This window comes from Bactrocera tryoni, chromosome 1 (assembly GCF_016617805.1).
Source record: "Bactrocera tryoni isolate S06 chromosome 1, CSIRO_BtryS06_freeze2, whole genome shotgun sequence".
NCBI lineage: Eukaryota > Metazoa > Arthropoda > Insecta > Diptera > Tephritidae > Bactrocera > Bactrocera tryoni.
In genome coordinates this window covers 29,395,697-29,412,815 of record NC_052499.1, presented here as the reverse complement: position 1 = coordinate 29,412,815, position 17,119 = coordinate 29,395,697, and the positions used below count along the sequence as shown (strand labels likewise).

The 17,119-nt window shown below is 35.8% G+C and overlaps 1 protein-coding gene and 1 long non-coding RNA gene across 2 annotated transcripts; both read right to left on the bottom strand.

Annotated features, from left to right (window-relative positions):
• Nucleotides 1-496: 496 nt before the first annotated feature.
• On the bottom strand, nucleotides 497-1,266 carry LOC120782439. The gene is made up of 3 exons (XR_005706254.1): nucleotides 1,157-1,266; nucleotides 962-1,094; nucleotides 497-906 (listed from the first exon to the last, which is right to left on the bottom strand). It is a non-coding gene; the product is annotated as an uncharacterized LOC120782439 (long non-coding RNA).
• Nucleotides 1,267-2,506: 1,240 nt separating this feature from the next.
• LOC120766523 lies at nucleotides 2,507-3,132 on the bottom strand. Its single transcript, XM_040092093.1, has 3 exons — nucleotides 3,043-3,132; nucleotides 2,789-2,966; nucleotides 2,507-2,731 (listed from the first exon to the last, which is right to left on the bottom strand). Coding segments are annotated over exons 1-3 (405 nt in total). The 5' UTR covers nucleotides 3,045-3,132.
• Nucleotides 3,133-17,119: the final 13,987 nt, after the last annotated feature.

Here is a 17,119-nt window from a genome sequence, read left to right as displayed (position 1 = left end):
CCGTCATCCTCTAAAAGAAAGGGCACATCTGTGATATTAGAAGAAGAAATAGAAGTGCAAAAAGAAATCTTAAAACGGATAAGGAGAATTGAAGACAATACAAGGGCGTTGAATAAAAATTTCACAATTTTAAACAATTTAAAGAAGAAGAATTAAAAGAACTAAAAAATCAAACGATAGAAAATAAGCGGCATAATATTGAAATAGAAAATTTGAGAAAAAGAGAAATTAAAGCAAAGTTAGAAAAAACAAGAAGGTTAATAGAAATTGAAGAAATGAAGCTTTCAATGATGAAAAGATAACTTATTCAGAATTACATTTTATTAATTTTAATTTTATATTTATGTGGTCTCATGTTAATTTTTTTTATTTTACTTATATTTTATTTGAAATACATTTTATGTTCATTGAATTAGGATTATAAGAAATGAAGAAATAGTTTTTTCGTTACAGAAAAATGGAGTTAGTTTTGTTTTTTTCTACAAACTATATTGAAAGAAGTAATAATGCTTTAAGGGAGTGAGTGAGCTATTTGGTTCCTAATTCTTTGCGCTTCGCTCATTCTTTGCATTCCGAAATCTATGTTGTCCTCCTCCATAGTCACTAGAGATTCCTCTTCGTCACAATCAGGTATCTCAACGATATCAGCAAATTGATCTTTGAAATGAATGCATAAATTATGTAACATTACGCACACATTGAATATTTTAGCTGCTTTCTGTGGGCTGTAATAAAGTTCTCTAGCACCAAGCAAACATCTCCATCGGCTTTTAAGCAACCCAATTGCACGTTCTATAATATTTCGGCACCGAGAATGAGCTAAATTAAATTTTGCTTCTACACTTCCCTCTTCAGGTGTCCTATAAGGTGTTAATAAGAAGGATTCCAGAGGATATCCTGCGTCGCCTATTCATAAATATGTTTTTATGGTTACAAATAAAATTTGTTTAAACTAATTTACCTAACATCCAAAAGTTGCTGCGATTATTGCAAATATGTCTCTTTAGTTCCGAAACGTTCCACACTAAAGAGTCGTGACAAGCTCCTGGATGCGACGCATCAATAAATCGAAACCTCATTTTTTGGTCACAAACCTATAAGTGTTGAAGCATTTATACACCTACAGTATGTACATATAATTTAACAAAGTACTTACAACAAGAGCATTTAAACTAAAGTATCCTTTTCGATTATAAAATGAGTGCTTATTGTGTTTTGGTCCCACAATTTTATATGGGTACCATCAATACACCCCATAACACTCGGAATTTTATACTTTTCATAAAATTTAAGAGCAGCACTTCTCATTTCTTCGTTACTCATCCATTTTATCCACAAACGACATAAATTCACTTCGAACACGTCAAGCATCTCTTCTAGTGTGGCACTAAAGGCAGACTGTGACAATCCCACATCGTATTCCCTACCGACACCCTTTGGTAGCCTCCTTCTGCAAAGAAACGCAGCGAAGCCGCCAACTTCACTATTGGGGGTATTCCAAAAGATTTCATCGGGTTTGAAGCTTTGTTTGTTGTAATGTCTAGTAGATATTTAAACGCTGTTTTGTTGGTCCTATAACATTTCTGAAACCTAGAGGAACAATAGCAAATAGTTGGTATACTATTTGCATCACAAATTATTTACAAATTATACACAAATTTACAATTGATCCTGCAATTCAAGCGGATTTGAAGCATCCCTAATCTTTCTACGAGCGACTCTTTGATCTTGCACATTTTCATCTGCTAACAGCAGTCTCCTTAAATTTATATTAATCATTTTAAATTTTTCACTAAAGTAAAATGCGTTCAATTTGGTTTCTTTGTTAATATTTTATTTGACGTTTTGACAGCTGTCATCTCACATTCGAAATTTCGATGTGAAATGCTGTTCACCCGAAATCTTTCTGCGTTCATGGTAAGGTGAACGATTTCGGGTGAACGAAATATTTCGCTGGTGAACTATTCCACGCGAATATTCATGATAAGGCTGTATGTTTGACTAAAAAAGCAAAACGTTATATTTTTTTCCTGAAGAATTTCCTAATGAGTCAAACGACAGTCATGGTGGAGTCATTGAAGTTGAATCTGATAACGACTCGGAAGCAGCAGCAATTAAAAATCGTATATTAAGAACGTTTTAGATATAATTAAAAAAAATAAATTAGAAGTTTATTTATTCAAAATATTTATTATGGAATTCATTGTTCATGTTTATCTACGTAAAAAAAATTACTCTTTGACAAAAAATATCATATAATTCATTTACCTATTCTACTTAGAAGTATAAACAATTTTGAAATAGCAATATAAAAACAAAAAATATTAATTCAGTCTCTTTAAGGCACTTAAACTTAGATCTAAATATAAAAGTTAAGAATTATTTAAAGATTTTTTTTTTAGCTCTAAAATTGCAAGTTTTAACTGCAGTTTTGATCTGCGATCTTGCTGGCTTTTTAAAACTTCTTCTTTGTAAACCCGCAATTTTTCCCTTTTCAGCTGTAGCATTAACTTGGTGGAGCTGAAAGTTGTGGTTCAACATCGCCACCTATATCCAGACCAAATTCGGCTCCCGGCGGGTTTATGCAGGCATCAAACTCGAGTAAGCCAATAATACTATCTTCAGTATTAGAAAATCTCTGCAGCCTGTTAGTACCTCCGCCTGTTGCTCTGTACTCCGTTTTGTTTTGCGACAGTTTTTTCTTTGTCTTTGACTTCATATCAGCCCATACCTGCAATGTCCAAATAAAAATGTATTTCCACAAAAAACACATAACAACTTTATGAACCTTCATCCACTTTGCCGCTGGTCTAGTTGGTGGACCCAAACAGTTCAGGTCCAAAGCAAATCCCTCCCATTTTGTTGCCGCCTGAACTTTGGTGCAAATCCCTCTTGCAAATTGTGGATTTTCTTCCATTAAAGCTACCAGTTTTTCCAATTGCTGTTTAGTGCTCACGACTTTCGACCTGCATAAAATTAACCAAAATAGTATAAATTAATTATTTGTTACCATAAAGCAATAAATAAACGGAAAAAAGCTACATTTTCACAAATTTCCATTCACTACGCTACGCTGTCGATAGGTAAATTCTGTTCGACAGCCATTTCGATGCTCAACGAAAATTTCGACAGGGTTGCATAGCTCATAATACGAATTTGACATTCGATTTTCGATAGCCAGCGAATAGCGAAGATCGAATGCAACTCATAATAGGGGCCTTAACACAAACAATTTTAGAAAGTTTTAAATTTAAACGTTCTATTTACTTTTATACAGACTCCACAATAGTATTGAATTGGTTACAGCTAGATCCTGGACGTTTGCAGATATTTGTGTCGATTAGAGTAAATTTCATACAAACCTACACCAACATAAATAATTGGAGACATACTATCTGCTCAAAAGACAATCCGGCTGATATTATTTCTAGAGGAGTGACACCTAGCGAACTTATCACCAGCAAATTATGGTTTAGAGGACCGGAACTTATTTATACAAATAATTATAAAATCCAACATAAGGTAAAAAATGATAATTTAATTGTTCCGGTAATAAAGAAACCCAAGATTGTTATGATTTGAACCGAAAAACGAATAATTCTGATGAATATAAACCATAAAAATGGTTTTGAATCCCTACAAAACGTTATAATCAACATAGTTAAATTTATAGATATCGTTAGTAAAAAACCATTAAAGAATAAAATTTATTATAAACGAAAAGCATTAAATTCTATAGTTCGTCAAGTACAGAAACAATATTTTGATTTGGAACTAAAACTAATTAATTCTAATAAACAAACTCCAAAAAATTCCAAACTAGTTACTGTTGCTCCAATTGTAGACAACAATAATATTATAAGAGTAGGAGGTAGGATTCAAGGTAGTAGTCTTTCAGAAGACGCTAAGTATCCTATACTTCTCTCTTATGAAGATGAAAACGTCATTTTAAGCCAATATGGCAAATGTAGGAACTGTAGGCGTAAGGGTAGGCAATGGGACATCGTAGAGAGTGATGCACAATTTCCTACCAATGAAAAAATACGTAATTAACCAATAGAGAGAGATGCGGTCGACTCGAACTAAAAAACAAAAAACAAAAGTAAAAACCTTATATTTACTTTGGTGAGCTTACTTATGGTTTTATCATGCATAAAATGTTTAAATATAAGTTAATTTAATTATATTTATTACACCCAACTCTTTTTTTACACGGTTTCTTTTTAAACGGTTGAAAAAAAATTATTGGAAAAATTTTTTTGATCTAGTACGGTTTCAAAATCACTATATTGGCACCATTGATCAAATGAACATACATAGAAGTAACTGGGCAATCCCCTTATTCGATAACTCTTACCTACACATTTTGTTCACATGATATTTACATACATCTCCAGCGATGATATCGACTTTAGTCCAGGTCGTCGCAAATAATTACGTTTGTTATCAAGTTCATTATTTCTATTCTAATTTTTCTGTTCTTGTTTTTTGTTCTGTTCTGTTGTTTTTTGCTTGCTCTACCAATTGTTCATATACATATATGAATTATGTATTTTAAGTCTTAATGCTCAATAAAATGCTATATGAACATACAATTTGTAAGTATATCTGAAATTTTATAATTTTCAAAACTTTTTACACGGTTTTTCGAAGTAAATATAGTTCTTCATTTCATCTTACACGGTTTTCAGAAAACGTGGAACGTAACCCCCATTTTACTATAGGAAACGTCTCTTTTTTTACACGGTTTTTTTACACGGATTTCTGAGGAACGTATCTACCGTTTAAAAAAAGAGTTGGGTGTATTTACATATTTTTTGAAAAAAGAGGCTATGTTGAGTTGACCAGGACAGCGTGGGATATAATTGTCCACATTGATTTATAAATACTCGGTCGAAAGACACCAAATTTCAAATTCATTAAAACATTTGAAATACATTCTCAACGATATTTGAAGAGAATTTAGTGAACTCATTGATTCAGCAGCTGCACAACAAATACTTATTGAACAGCTTCACGACATCATCGTGTTCACGGGGAGGAGGATGAAAAGGAAGACTAGGTCAGAGTTACCCTTCAGAGGATCATTATACTACTTGTACTCCTTGTTTGACCTTATGAATGAAGAATACTTATGGTGTGTTGAACAGACCTTACGGTTCTCAGATGGTCAGCTCTTGTACTTGATTCTCGATAATAGTGGTGAATTGACAAACTTAGTGCATGAAAAGTTCCCACAGTAACCGAGGGACATCAAGGCTATAATATAAAATATAAAACCAAAACACAAATTGATTATTGATACTTTTCTCGTCTGCATGTACATAAGTACATTATAGTTATTCAAAAGTCTACTCTCCGTTCGTTATGCATTTGACAGGCTTTTCGTTCATTTGCTTTCAATCTGTAGTCCCGTTAGGATTTCAAAGTAAACAAAGTCACGCGTTTAATTAAAGTTGATATTTGTCCAAAATTCATCATTTAGGGTTAGAGTGTGACAGTGATTTAGTTAATAACAATTTGATTTTCTAATTAAATTAAACTTATTTCGTTAGAGTTTGCTGGCGATATGGAGAAGACTCCGATTGAGACAATGTCTCTGAGTGGTGTAAAAGTTGGTGAAATAGCGAAAAACTCCATAGTCACTCATATGAATTACTTATTATTTCAAAAACCAGCAAAAATAGGACCAAAATAATCGGAAGAGTGCGGTTCTAAATGTTGATACGCGTCTTAGCTACAATTAAAACTTTGAGTTGCGGCCAGATAAAGGCAGAATTGAAATTGCCAATAACTAGACAAAGGGTACAACAGATTAGCGGAAAGGAGTTGCACTTGAAATATGATGCCAAAGTTCGGGTTCCAAAACTTTTACCCCGGCATAAGAAAAATATAAACAACAGCTTAAACGTTGAATGTAAATATTAATTAATTTCGTTATATCAATTTACTGAGTTATTTTATGGACTTCAACAATTTTTGCAGGATAACTGTTGACCAATTTGATGATATTTTTTCAAAGGTAATATAATACAATATAGTTTATATTTGAGTTATTATTTGAAACTAAACTATTTAAATTCATATATGTATGTATGTACACATATAAGATTGATTTAGAAATACGGAAATAAAATACGCAATGCCATTTCATCAAGAGTCCGCCTTGCTTTGACCCTGCGATATATAGCAAATGGAGGCTCATTTCAGTAGTTAGAATCTTAACCCGCATATCGCGAAAAACAATTAGTACCTTTATTCCTGAGGTATTGAATTCTATAATAAGCGCTCTTCAGAAAGAGTACCTAAAGGTAAAGTTATGAAGTTAATTTCAGTGTACGTACATCTTCTTCTTCTTAATTGGCGTAGACACCGCTTACGCGATTAGAGCCGAGTTAACAACAGCGCGCCAGTCGTTTCTTCTTTTCGCTGCGTGGCGCCAATTGGATATTCCAAGCGAAGCCAGGTCCTTCTCCACTTGGTCCTTCCAACGGAGTGGAGGTCTTCCTCTTCCTCTGCTTCCCCGGCGGGTACTGCTTCGAATACTTTCAGAGCTGGAGTGTTTTCATCCATCCGGACAACATGACCTAGCCAGCGTAGCCGCTGTCTTTTAATTCGCTGAACTTATGTCAATGTCGTCATATATCTCGTACAGCTCATCGTTCCATCGGATGCGATATTCGCCGTGGCCAATGCGCAAAGGACCATAAATCTTTCGCAGAATTTTTCTCTCGAAAACTCGTAACGTCGACTCATCGGTTGCTGTCATCGCCCAAGCCTCTGCACCATATAGCAGGACGGGAATTATGAGCGACTTATAGAGTTTTGCTTTTGTTCGTCGAGAGAGGACTTTACTTTTCAATTGCCTACTCAGTCCGAAGTAGCACCTGTTGGCAAGAGCAATCCTGCGTTGGATTTCCAGGCTGACATTATTAGTGGTGTTAATGCTGGTTCCTAAATAGACGAAATTATCTGCAACTTCAAAGTTAACACCAATGACAGAGAATGAATGGCTAAATGAGGCTAATGACTTTGATGAACTTTGGCAGTTTCCACACACTCTTGGTGCAATCGATGGAAAGCTTATGCGTATAAAAGCGCCTCCCCATTCTGGGACGGACTTCTTTAAAGATAATGGGATTTTCAGCATAATTTTGCTTGCAGTGGTCGACGCACATAGCCGGTTTATTTATGTCGATATTGGAGCAAATGGAAGAGCATCTGATGTGGCATATAAAAACAGCTCATTATGTGATAACCTTTTTATAGGCCAACTTAATATACCATCCGATAAACCTTTAAAAGGGCAAATTTCTCAAACACCATTTTATTTTATTGGTGATGATATTTTTGGTTTGAACCGATAGATTTTTAAAGCTTTCAACCGAAGTTTGGATTTAAATACTGGACAAGAGGCTTTCAATTATAGACGAAGTAGAGTCCAAATGATGGGATAGAAACCTCTGATACAATCATAATAGTGTGTTGTATTTTGCACTAATGAAAAATATCATGAACCCCCTTCGTTTACCATAACATCTCTACCAATTCAGGAAAATGGTACATACAAATATGCAAGTAAAATAAGGGACAATGTGTGTTAATACGAGTATTGTATTAGTGATGGAGATGTTCCTTTGAAATGGATTGAAATAAAAAAACAGCGAAATAAAAATACTCTGTTTTATTTTTTTTTGAGAAAGAATAATTAACTTTTTCTTTGGGAATCTGGTGATTGTTTACTTTTTTTATTAGTTAATCCGATTTAATGATGTGCATAATCTGGAGTACTTTTCCGAATTCTTAGAAATAATTCTTTTTAAATAGATAACATTGAATAATTTCCTTGTAAAAACCTTGCCATTATTTTTTCACGGAAACTAGTTTCTTAAACAAAAAAATTAATATCTGTTTCATAAAAATTTATTTTTCTTCTGACTTTAAGTTATAAAAATTGTAAACTTACAACTAACATAAATATGTACATAGTTTAAATGAAAAACTTAAAATAAAATTTTGCTAAAAACACACATCACAAAATTAACCTTTTTTTGTTATTTAAATTATTGTATCCAAATATTTCTTAAAATATAGCGTTGGAATACAGATATTTCATGTTAATTATTGCTGATTGATTTCCGATTGACAATTAAAAGAATGCTCTTACCTCACATTATTATTGAATATTCGCATCATCTATCGCCAATTGCAGTATATCACTTTGAGAATTGTTAACTCTGCGAGCTGATAGATGATGAACATAAGTATGTATAACCCTCCGTGTGATCATCTTGGGTATTTCGGACATCTCCTCCTTCGCTTCTATTAATGGTAATTGCTCCAGCTGCATAGCAACTGTTCTGGAGAATGAGGAAAATACAGTTTCATTTCCGTTTCTGGTAACAGACGGGACTATATCATCAATGGCTTCTGTAAATTTAGTGTCACTATTCGATACTCGCTTATTCCGTCTCCGAGCCACTAATGTCGAAATGAATGGAGCCGGTGAAGAGGAGGAGCCGGCGACCCTCAAAATTTTCTATTATTGTTTGATTAAATAAACTCTCCTCAGATTCATCAACTACTTCTTTTTATACTCTCGCAACAAAGTTGCTAAGGAGAGTATTATAGTTTTGTTCACATAACGGTTGTTTGTAAGTCCTAAAACTAAAAGAGTCAGATATATGGTTAGTGGCGGACAAAAGTCTACATACACCCCTTGTTTTCTTCGATGTGAGAGTACAAAAACTTTTTAGAAAAATGTGTTGATGCAGTTTTGTTCTAATCTTCTTTCTTATAGCAATAAACTTAAAAAATTCGTTAATAAATATAAAACTACAAATTTATGGAATAAAAACTAAAAAATTGTGTTGACAAAAGTCTACATACAGTACAAAAATATCTTAGTTCAGTGCGAAAACTTTACAAAATGCTAGTTATTAAGACATTTTAGTATATATAATATATATAACTGCTTAAAGACGCTGTGGCATTGATTTTGCTAAATTTGTCAACGCTGCAGATGTAATGCTGTTCCAAGGTTCCAATATGCGCTCTTTGAGATTAGCAGAACTATAAATTTGGTGCTTTCTAATTCTACGCTCTAAAATTTCCCAGACATGTTCAATAATATTCAAATCAGGACTTTGAGGTGGTGTATTTAATTGCATGCATCGAATCGTTATCTTGTTGAAATATCCAACCGGAACCGAGCTCTAAATTATCCACAAATGGCTTCAAATTATGTATGTTCCATCAGAGATTTATACTTATAACCGTCCATTTCACCTTCAATAAAGTGCAACTTTCCAACTCCAGAGGCTGCAACAGTTCCCCAAACTATTACGCTGCCGCTACCGAGCTTCACAATTGACACTACGTCCTTCCGTTCAAGCGTAGCGTTAGTTTTCCTCCAAACTTTAGCACTTTCATCGCTACCAAAAAGGATGAATTTAGGATAATCTGTAAATAAAACTTTTTTCCAAAAATCCATCTCCTTTTCTTTGTGTTTTTTGCGAACTTTAAACGAAGTTTCCGGGGTTTTCAGAAATAAAAGGATTCTTCCGTGCTGTTCTACGGCGGAATCCGTTATCGTTTGGAGTTTTTTTTATTGTTCTTCGATGCATACTCTTTTGTGACGTACTTGCGTATGAGTTTGGCTAAATTTGGAGCATTTACTTTTGGATTTTTGTCTACTTCTTTCAAAATCAGGCTGACGTCTCCACGAGATAGTTTTTTTGGGCATCCACTGCGCGGTTTATTTTCGTTGGAACCATTATTTTCAAAGTTTTTTACAATTGTCTGTACTGTTGCTCGACTCAAGTTTAAAATTTTAGAAATTTCACCATATGATTTTTTTTAATTTCTTTGTTTTATCACCAAATTTCTTACATCAATTGATATTTCATTTCGCGGAGCCATTTAAGCTATTGAAGTGTTTAAATGACAACTAAATTCAATAAATGTCAAACAATAAACATATTGAAATAAAATAAAAAGGCTAACGGTACCTTACTGTTATCATAACAATGTACAAAGTATGAGCTTCGAACTGTATGTAGACTTTTGTCAAAGCAATTTTTTAGTTTTTATTCCATAAATTTGTTGTTTTATGTTAAATAATGGATTTTTTAGTTAATTGTTATTAGAATAAATATTAAAGTAAAACTGTATAAATAAAGTTTTCTAAAAACTTTCTGGACTCTCATATCAATGAAAATAGGGGGTGTATGTAGACTTTTGTCCGCCGCTGTATACCAAAGTGATCAGGGTGACGAGTAGAGTTGAAATCCGGATGTCCGTCTGTCCGTCCGTCCGTCCGTGCAAGCTGTAACTTGAGTAAAAATTGAGATATCATGATGAAACTTGGTACACGTATTCCTTGACTCCATAAGAAGGTTAGATTCGAAGATGGGCAAAATCGGCCTACTGCCACGCCCACAAAATGGCGGAAACCGAAAACCTATAAAGTGTCTTAACTAAGCCATAAATAAAGATATTAAAGTGAAATTTGGCACAAAGGATCGCATTAGAGAGGGGCATATTTGGACGTAATTTTTTTGGAAAAGTGGGCGTTTTCCCGCCCCCTTACTAAGTTTTTTGTACATATTTCGGAAACTACTATAGCTATGTCAACCAAACTCTACAGAGTCGTTTCCTTCAGGCATTTCCATAGACAGTTCAAAAATGGAATAAATCGGATAATAACCACGCCACCTCCCATACAAAGGTTATGTTGAAAATCACTAAAAGTGCGTTAACCGACTAACAAAAAACGTCAGAAACACTAAATTTTACGGAAGAAATGGCAGAAGAAAGCTGCACCCAGGCTTTTTTAAAAATTGAAAATGGGCGTGGCGCCGCCCACTTATGGATCAAAAACCATATCTCAGGAACTACTAGACCGATTTCAATGAAATTCGGTATATAATATTTTCTTAACACCCTGATGACATGTACGAAATATGTGTGAAATCGGTTCCCAACCACGCCTTCTTCCAATATAACGCTATTTTGAATTCCATCTGATGCCTTCTCTGTATAATATACTATGTATATGTACATTAGGAAATGAAAATACAATTCAATACGCAAAGTACACAATTGATCATGATAAGTTCGGATCCTTACTTGTGTTTTATTAATTTTACTATTATTTATTGAATCTACCCTACTTAAGAGCCCAACAATAAGTTTGCGAATCTTAAACTACTCACTTAATTTACACCCTACGTGGGTGATTATTTTTTTAAACTGGGCCTAAAATATATTACGTCTGGGTTGGTAAGTCGTTTCTACGTAATCTTGAGCTCCTCTTCACACGCAATAACGATCTTGATAGTTGGTTTGGGTGAACCGATAGTTTCAATGCATATTTCGCGCTTCGGTGCTCTATTTCAGTTCGTACGTCTGGAATTCTTAAGTCGCGTTGGATGTTCTCATTTCGGATATACCACGGTGCTCCGGTGATTGTACGGAGAATTTTTGATTGCGCACGATGAAGAATTTCGATGTTGCTGCTACTCGCGTTGCCCCACAGCTCACACCCATAGGTCCAGATTGGTTTTAAAACTGTGTTGTATATTATGACTTTATACTCCAGACTCAGGGCTGAGCGAGAGTTAATAAGCTAGTGCAAAGAACCTGCCTTTAACTTAACCGTCCGGTCAATGACCAAACTTTCACCATTCGTTCAATGACCGGGTACCCGGGTACCCAGGTGGAGCAGATGTAGAAGTCGTTAGTATACTGAATAAAATTTTTTTTGTCTGTGTAAGTTAGCTACATGGCATAGGAAATAACTATATATGGGGACATAGTCTATAGTTCTCGTAGAAATAACGAAAGCGTAGTGCCAAGATCGATGGATATTTAGGTACCCAAGCCGTCCCTCTCCCCTTTCCATTTCGGACGAAAAGAAGGAAACGTAAGAGATAAGTAAAAAAAATATACAAAATAAATATATACAGCATATGCTGAAAAAAATCCACAAAAAAAACAATTGGAGTGGAAAAATCTCGAGCTGCAGGAATTTTATGCATTTTTGGCTATTTTGATAACTTCTGGCGCAAATAATTCAAATACTGACAATGAAAGGGAAATGTGGCAACTGTATTCATATCCATTATATCGTGCAGCAATGAGTATCAATCGCTTCTGGAATATTATTCGTTTTATTCGATTTGACGATGCCAATACTAGAGCTCAGCGCTTAGAAAGTGATAAAGCTGCTCCAATACGAGACATTTATAAACCAACAGAATACAATCGACGAGCAACTTTATCCATAGGTCGAACTAGATTCACTCAATACATTCCATCAAAGCCAGCTAAATATGAAATTAAAGTAATGTGATGCTGAAAATTCGTATCCACTTACTGGACAGCTTTACACAGGAAAATCGAAAGATGGTCGTGAGAAAAATTTTGGTGAAAGAGTTGTTAAAGACTTGGTGGCACCATACAAAGGATCCGGTAGAAACATTACAATGGATAATTTCTTCACAACTCTTCCACTAGCAAAATTTTTACAATCTTGGAACTTGACGATTGTTGGTACTCTGAAGAAAAATAACAAGCATATATTCCACCAGCAATGGCTGTTTCAAAAACTCGAGAAGAATTATCCCCTGTGTTTGGCTTTCATGAAAAAGAAAGCCTATGTAGTTATGTGCCAAAAAAGATGTGATAGTGCACAGAAAAAACCCGAAATTATCGAGTTTTATAACTGGTCCAAAGCTGGAGTAGACACGATGGATAAAATGCTTGGTAGATATACTACAAAAAGGTCAACTCAACGATGTTTTTACAATATTCTCGATATTGCCTGCCTTGCAGCATATATTCTGTATTATGAGAATAATAAAATGCTTGTTAAAAAATCGTATGAACGACGCTTATTTTGTCGGCAATTGGGCAGAGAGCTGTGTACTCCATTCGTTGAAAATCGGGCGAATAATGCACAAATTATGAGGCATTTCTCAACAAAAGTGGCGATTGAATCTTGTCTTGGTCAAGCTGTCAATCCAAATGTGCAGCCAACATGATCTGTACTCGTATCATTGAGACCTCAGAAGCAGCGCGATTCAACTGGAAGGAAAAATATTACTGGTGTATGCTATGAATTTCTTCAAAGTGAATTCAAAAAACGTCGCAAAACTAGAAAAATATGCTCAGTATGTGAGAAACCTATTTGTGATGGACACTGTATTACAACCACGACATGTGAAGGAGGTACAGAATAATTTAATATACTTTAGTTCTTATATAGCACTGTATCATAATAAATAAAACAATATAAATAAACAAATAGAAAAAAAAATAGAAAATAATACTACTAAAATAAATAAAAACGGAGTTATTTTGTTCTTACTAACTATTTTTGTTATTGTTTATAATAAGAATTATTGTTCAAATAAAAGAAATTGTAAACTATATTGTCTATTATTAATTTAAAAATATAATTATCTGAATACTTTGATAAACAATCTCTTAAGTGTGTGTAAACCTGCCATTTATATATATAAATCTCAGCGGGTAGCCGGGTACCTGGTTATTGAACGGAGGAGGTATCAAGTTTGATAGTTAATAACTTTTATTAAATAATTGATTCTAAAAAATTTTGTTGAAAAATGGGTGACAAATAACTTTAATTTGGGGATCCAGGCGGCCATAAAATTTTTTTGAGGAGGAGTTATAAAAAATTGGCATGTAGATTGAAATGGATACCCGGGTACCAGGTCATTGACCGGACGGTTAAGGAAACTTCTTTTAGCCTCTATGTGGTTTCGCCAAGTGAGTCGCCTATCCAGATGGACTCCTGGTTAGTAACATGATTGCTTTGTGGTATTTGTACGATGTTCAGTGTCAAAGGCGAACAGCTCCTCTTGTTTAGGGTAAATGTAACGTGCTTACATTTTTGCTCGTTAACCTTTATCCTCCAGTTTGCGAGCCAGTTGGCCACAGCTTCAATATGATTTCCTAGGAGCGCATTTGCATGAATTGGGCACTTGGAGCGGCTGATTATTGCAGTGTCATCGGCAAAAGTAGACATTGTCAAGCGGTCGTTTACCGGGATATCTGAAGTGTATAAAACATATAACATTGGGCTAAGAACACTGCTAGTGCGAGGCGCTTGTTAATCGCGTTAGTTTTGTAACGGTGCACTACGGTGTGAAAGCAGCGGTACTGACGCTGTTCGAGGCAGCGCAGCTGTGATGTCGCTGTATCACAACGCAACTACGGTCGAGCCATTGCGCGCACTGATATCACACCTAGTCGGTGTGATATCGTTTCGACGCAACGACTGCGAAAACTAACACATCGGCAGAGTCATTGCGAGCACTGGTATTACACCGATTTAGTGTAATACCTTTTCAACGCAACGCCTGCGAAAACTGACTACTTCGATTGTTTCCCCCGCCCGCCCCCCTCCCCCCCCCTGGAGCAGAGCCATTGCAAGCACTGATAACACACCGATTGGTGTATTACCTTTTCAATGCAATGCCTGCGAAGACTAACAACATCAATTGGGCACAGCTATTGCGAGCACTGGCATCACCCCGAGGTGTGATGCCTTTTCAACGCAATGCCTGCGAATCCCATCAAAATACCCAATTCTACTGTACATAAGGCAGAGCCATTGCGAGCACTGGTATCACACCGAGGCGTGATTCCTTTTCAACGCAATGTCTACCACAACTAGCTACTTCAATTACCACTGCGTATTGCTGCTGACTGCTGGGCGACCGTCCTCGCTGGCGAGCTGGAAGAAATGATCGCCAGTGCTGCCAACTTTATTTTTATCAAACCACCAAATAAAGCAGTATAAACCACCAGAAAACCACTAAACTTTTTCGGGCTCTCAAACCACCAGAATTCCACTAGAAATTACAGTGCGACACAAAATATTACTTACTCATGAGCGACAACCATCTGCGATACTTGTAAAATGTCGCGTGCTTAAGCGTAGTGTTATATAGCTGCAAACTCTTCTTCTTCTTAATTGGCGTAGACACCGCTTACGCGATTATAGCCGAGTTTTCAACAGCGCGCCAGTCGTTTCTCCTTTTCGCTACGTGGCGCCAATTGGATATTCCAAGCGTAGCCAGGTCCTTCTCCACTTGGTCCTTCCAACGGAGTGGAGGTCTTCCTCTTCCTCTGCTTCCCCGGCGGGTACAGCGTCGAATACTTTCACAGCTGGAGTGTTTTGTCCATTCGGACAACATGACCTAGCCAGCGTAGCCGCTGTCTTTTAATTCGCTGAACTATGTCAATGTCGTCATATATCTCGTACGGCTCATCGTTCCATCGAATGCGATATTCGCCGTGGCCAACGCGCAAAGGACCATAAATCTTTCGCAGAACTTTTCTCTCGAAAACTCGCAACGTCGACTCATCAGTTGTTGACATCGTCCAAGCCTCTGCACCATATAGCAGGACGGGAATTATGAGCGACTTATAAGTTTGGCTTTTGTTCGTCGAGAGAGGACTTTACTTTTCAATTGCCTACTCAGTCCGAAGTAGCACCTGTTGGCAAGAGTTATCCTGCGTTGGATTCCCAGGCTGACATTGTTGGTGGTGTTCATACTGGTTCCTAAATAGACGAAATTATCTACAACTTCAAAGTTATGACTGTCAACAGTGACTTGAGTGCCAAGTCGCGAGTGCGACGACTGTTTGTTTGATGACAGGAGATATTTCGTCTTGCCCTCGTTCACTGCCAGACCCATTTGTTTTGCTTCCTTGTCTAGTCTGGAGAAAGCAGAACTAACGGCGCGGATGTTAAGGCCGATGATATCAATATCATCAGCATACGCCAGCAGCTGTACACTCTTATAAAAGATGGTACCTTCTCTATTAAGTTCTGCAGCTCGAACTATTTTCTCCAGAAGCAGGTTGAAAAAGTCACACGATAGGGAATCGCCTTGTCTAAACCTCGTTTGGTATCGAACGGCTCGGAGAGGACCTTCCCGATTATGACGGAGCTTTTCGTGTTGCTCAGCGTGAGTTTACAGTTTTAGCTGCAAACTCGCTATAGTAAAATCACTAGGTTCTTTAATTCGCCCGTTGGAACGCGGTAGGGCGTTCGACTCGCGGTGTGGTAAAGGAAAGCGAGAAAATATTAGATTTTAAATTTAAAACAGAGTAGAAATAATTAAAAATAATAAAATAGAGTACTTAGATTTTGGTTTGCTATGACAATAAAATACTATACTGCAATTGTCATTTCAGTATTAAAAAGTTCGATTAAATCATTATTTGAATAATATAGAATATGCACGACTTTTAATTCTTTCATGACTACTAATCATACAACTGAATATATAAATATTTACTACTACAAATATTTATATATTGCAGTTCTAGCCCTCTCTCACTCTCTATGTCTAAGCAAAATTTCAATTAAGTGAACACCACTCTAGTTTTGTATTGAAGTAATTCTATGGTTGAAATCTTAGACGAATAAAATGTTAACTAGGTCTAATGTTATAAATTGTATCAGTAAATTCTGCAAAGTTTCATATCAAATGATAAAAAACACAGCAAATATGTATATTGCTTTGATAGTAAACGTAGGGTACTTAGGTAAATTAAGTAAGTAAGTATTCTTTATTGTACACTACAGAGTCTTAACGTAAACATATGTAAGGAAAACAATATAGGTAACAACAACAGGCAGTCTTATCGCTAAAAAGCGATCTCTTCCAGACAACCTTAGAGTAGCAGACACTTAATAAAATATTTATAGGAAATATTTGTATATAAGTAGTTAATAATTGTTATCAACTATGTATTTAACATCGTTCCACTAACCACCACTAACTGGAACAATCTAATCTACTATAAAATCCACTAGCCACTAAAACCAAAAAAATTTCGCTGTAAGGCATGCCTAAACCCCCAGATCTAGTGGAAAATCCACTAAGTTGGCAACACTGATGATCGCATTCGGTGTGAAGTGCTTGCTTATATAGCAGCATAGCGCAGCTTTCGTCAGTGTAGTGAGGTAAGTTGTGTGCGTAGCTTTGGTCAATGCGGTGAGGTGAAGTTTACTACGTGCGGGATAATTCTAGTATGGTGGAAAGCTCAATGTTGAGGTATGGTGAGGGTAAATGAT